General features: G+C 40.7%; 1 protein-coding gene across 1 annotated transcript; it reads left to right on the top strand.

Annotated features, from left to right (window-relative positions):
• Positions 1–2,720: 2,720 nt before the first annotated feature.
• LOC113757286 lies at positions 2,721–4,529 on the top strand. The gene has a single exon (XM_027300645.1). It carries the CDS (start codon positions 2,721–2,723, stop codon positions 4,527–4,529), a length of 1,809 nt encoding a protein of 602 aa, XP_027156446.1.
• The last annotated feature ends 241 nt before the right edge of the window (positions 4,530–4,770 follow it).

The following is a 4,770-nucleotide window of genomic DNA, read 5'->3' as shown; positions in this document are numbered from 1 at the left end:
TATCACAATTAATGTGATTGGCACCGTTCAAGCTTTGAAGAGAAATTTTGCCCCCCGATGCCCCCCTAGGTCTAGGGTTTGCATTCATATAGTACATCCAAATGTGATAAATCCTTAGGTTAAAAAATAAGAAAATCTTTGACTAAATCACGCAACTAGCCTTGGCTAGGTCGAAGGGGTGCCTTGGATTTTTATCCTTGCCTTCCCCTTCGTCAAATGTGACTCCGGAACCTTTTTCGTTGGTTTACGTAGACTAAGAGTCGTTTAAAAGGGGTTTCTTTCTACCTTTTTCTTTAAAAATTTGTTTTTAGGTGACTTGGTACACCTTAACACTATACCAAGTGGCGACTCCAATTTTTATTTCAAAAACCCTTATTAAACTATATTTTGGGTCAAACCGTCGCATTTTCAAGTCCCATTTAGACCCATATTTTGCTTCATTTTTTCTTTTTAAAACAAAATTCATTTTTCAAATAAAAATTCACCTTTTAAAACCATTTATTTTTCTTATAAAAAATGGGGCGCGACAGCTGGCGACTCCACTGGGGACTTAGAGAGTCCGAGTAAATTTGATTTAGTCAATCTTTTTCTTCTTTTAACCTTCTCATATATTGCATTTGGATGTTTAGGGTTGCATTCTTCTTTCCCTTTTGCCCTTTTTCTCTTTTTAGGGATTTTGCATCTATCGCGCGCATAATCGCTCTTTGCACACTATGTATGTGATGAATGGATGGTTCATTTATTTGTTTACTTTTACTTGTTTCGCGATTGCATTTTGGGATGGGGGGTAGTTACCCTAGAACCTTCAACCGCATCTAATGGTACAATCCCTCCCCTCAATAAGAAAGCACCTCATACGTGCATGCATAGTCTTATTTACCCTATTTTTCTTTTTCGTGGGCGTTTCCCACACCTCCTTGTAGGATTAGGATCGATTGCCTTGGGTAGGCGGATGGTGTGCTCTGCGCCCATAGCGCTACCTAAGGGATCACTCGAGCCACCGATCAAAGGCCCTGGGAGTGATGACCCTTCGCCTTTAGGTCTGAAGGCTTGGGAGCCGAAACCTTATCGAGTCTAGATGCATTAGTGAGCCAAACCTCATGCATCCATATTAGAATTGCCTAGGATAGAGTCGACCTTATCCTGAATTAGGGACACTATGCACGAGGGGAGGGATTCCAACCCTCTCACCTTATTTCTGCTTTCTATATTTTATTATTATTATTTGATTGCCACAATGTGTTATGTGTTGAGCTAACTTTCCTTGTTTCTTGCCTTTTGCATTCACAAACATTAAGAGATAAAAGGTCTGGCATGATCTTCTTTTAGAACCTACCCTTGTAGATAGGCTATTGCACGTTTAAGAAATTTTGGTATATTTCGTTCATGAATTAATAATGCCATATCATTTTAGGACCTACCCTGGCAACTAAAGGGTCCCTTAGGTCATGTTTCATTTCAAATTGCATATTTTACTGCTTTAATAAACTGGCATCACGCATAAACCATAGAAAGGGAATGCCATTTAGGGGATCCCACGTTAGGAATAAACCGCCCTGTGTCTCGGATATTTAATCCAAGGAGACTTGCACGTTTATATTTTTGTACCATCCAAAGGGGTAGTGCACAAGGTAAGGTAGGATCCGATCCTTTCCATGACCCTGGGGCGATCTTTGGTACATTAGAATATGAGCATCTAACAATCATTCTTTGGCCATTTTAACATAGTTGGTAATAATCCCTTGCTTAAAGGACATTAACTTGAAGAAATTCGCAAATAATTCCTCATTATTGAGATGGTAAACTTATTGAGGCCAAATCTTGATTGTAGGAGGCTCATAGGCTAATGCATCGCAATGCATTTTTGAAACTACCAAAGAGGAGATAATTCCATTGATTTTGAATAAACTATCAATTCCATTCAATTCATTTGATCAAATTATTTATCAATTTCATTTTGTCAATTCATTCATTTTAGGACAATTTAGTCAATAAATCATCATTTTCATTCATTTGACCAATTTACCCCTTTTTAGGATGATCCGGTCAATTTTGAATAAATCATCAATTTCATTCGACCAATTTACCCTTTTTTAGGGTGATCTGATCAATTTTGAATAAATCATCAATTTCATTTGATCAGTTTACCTATTTTTGGGGTGATCTAGTCAATTTTGAATAACTCATCAATTCCATCCAATCCCTTTGACCTGTTTTTTCCCTTTTAGGGTTTAAGTCTAAGATTCACTAAATAAATTAGTCGAGACATGTAATCCTTTTAAGAGTATAATTTTTCACACATCATTTTGTGTGTCGATCAAAACAGGCGATCCATTCAGACTTTGTCCTCATTTTTGGGACAAATGTCCTTTTTTTCACTCCAATTGGACAATTTTTATTTTTAATTATTTTTCACTCAAATAAGTTGATCGGATCCATCAGGTATTGTATAGTGCCTGCTCTGGAGGATTGCATTCTCATTCTAGGCCTACCCTTGGCACAAAAAGGGTTCCCCCATAGGACATGCATCCGAATTACTTTAATTGTTACTAACTCGTGTCTTTTTCTCTTTCTTTTTCTTTCTTTTAACAGCAGTTAAGCCAGAAAGGGAGTCTAAATAAGGATTTTTCCTAAATTTTCATGTGTTTTTCAAATATAGCTACACAAAAAGCCCCATCGTTATACGATCTCGCAGTCGGGCTTTGAGAAACTGTGTAAACATGAGTACACACCCGGAATCATCCGACAGGCCTGTAACGGCCCCATTAGCTGATTTGGCAAACCGAGGAGCTCAACTGAGCGAAGTTTTGAATAAATTCAATGAGCTGAATATGGAAATGACCACACAACGGCGCGTGATCCACCAGTTGGTTGCTGGTAGTGGTAGCGGTGGTCAACCTGAGCCTTTACCTACTAACCAACCTGAACCGCAACCAATACTTTTACCCTATACTCAAACCCCCTCTACCCCGCATTTTGCAAATCCGCATGAAGAAACTTTTATCTATCCCACTCATGGCCTACCCCATTCCCAGGCACCCGCTATCCAAACCAATCCTCCTCACCCCCAAATTCCCCAGAATTATCCACACATTAGTCCGAATATGCCACTCGAACCTCAGGGACCACATTATTACTCCATCACTGAGCCATTTAACATGGATACCGCCACCCAAGGGAAAGCAGCAGCTGGGGAGTCGTCCGCGTCGATAGTTAAGAATTTGCTAAAACGATTGGATCGGTTTGAGGAGTTCATAAGGAAAAACCAAGGTTTGAACAAACAAGGAGGTTTGGACTACAACGACCTGTGCCTATTTTCGGATATGCAATTGCCCATGGGTTTCAAAACGCCCAAGTTTAGCAAGTATGACGGAACGGGCAATCCCAAGACACATCTCCGAATGTTCGACAACAAGTTGGGCAAGCCAATAGATGACGAGAATCTACCAGTTCGTTTGTTTCCTGAAAGCTTAGAAGGCGATGCACTGGACTGGTATTCCAATTTGAAGCCCGAGGATATGAGGACATGGATGGACTTATCAACCGCTTTTCTAAGGCAATACGAATACAATTGCGAGCTGGCTCCAACGAGGACCACATTGGAGGGAACCAAGAGGAAACCATCCGAGGACCACAAGACATACGCGAAGAGATGGAGGAAATTGGCCGCCAAGGTGGAGCCCCCCATGACTGAAGATGAGATTGTTCGTACGTTCATCAAAGCTCATGACCCGCCCTATTTTGAGGAGATTTTTCGCATGACCGGGTGTTCATTTGCAGCAATTATCAATAAGTTGGAGGAATATGACGAATACGTCAAAGCAGGGAAAATTGTCAATGTATCAGCTTTAAAATCACAGTTGGACGCCTTGCAAGGTCAGAGTAATAATGGAAGGGAGCCTCAACGTAAGAAGAAAGAGGAGGAAACTACTTTTGTGTGGGGCCAAGGACCGTTTTCAAGACCTAGATCCCAACGTTACCACACATATTTATCTCGCTATCCAAACCTACGCCCTGTTTACCATACTACTACCAATCACCCTCGACCTCAGCCAAACTATGCTAGCCCATCTCCAATGCCCTCCCTAATATCTCAAAACAGTTCTCAAATTCGACTTCGTCTACCTTATAATCCCAGACCTACTCCACCAAACCAACAGACTTACAACCCTCCTCAAACCAATAAAATACAAAAACCTGGTCGATCTCGAACTTTTACCAACTTAGGCCGACCCATTGACCAACTGTACGAACAGCTCAAGGCCGCCGGTGAAATCGATGACATACCTCCTCCAAACTACTCTCGTCGAGGTCTCTCTACTGGGTACGACCCTCAAGCCGCTTGTGCCTACCATTCTGGAGCCCCTGGTCACTCGACCAGTAATTGTTGGGTACTAAAACATAAGATCCAGGACATGATCGAAGCAGGAGATATAGTATTAAGGAAAAGGGAAGAACAAGGACCGAGCATAAGTACGAATCCCCTTCCTGAACACAAGGACACCTCTGAGGCATTTACCCCCCAATGAAGAAATTTGAAAATCCTGGAAATGGCTGAATTAGTGAGATTCCTCCTTCTTGAAGGGAAGTTTCGATAAATTTGGGGAGTTATTTTGGTTAAAACCAATGAAAATCGTTTATACATGTGCCTTTTGTTTAACTATGTTTTTTGTAAATAGTTTTCAATCAAGTGACTACTAAAGACACGTTTCATGATATTAAGTTTGGTTTTGTCTGGAAATTCAATAAAATGTACAGCTTTATATTGTG

This window comes from Coffea eugenioides, unplaced genomic scaffold, assembly GCF_003713205.1.
Source record: "Coffea eugenioides isolate CCC68of unplaced genomic scaffold, Ceug_1.0 ScVebR1_2910;HRSCAF=4030, whole genome shotgun sequence".
NCBI lineage: Eukaryota > Viridiplantae > Streptophyta > Magnoliopsida > Gentianales > Rubiaceae > Coffea > Coffea eugenioides.
Note: the sequence above shows the minus strand (reverse complement) of the source record. Positions and strands in the feature narration are given on the sequence as shown.

What these genes read in the sequence shown, in the direction of transcription:
- LOC113757286 (XM_027300645.1), top strand. Translation starts at nt 2,721, where the DNA reads ATGAGTACACACCCGGAATCATCCGACAGGCCTGTAACGGCCCCATTA.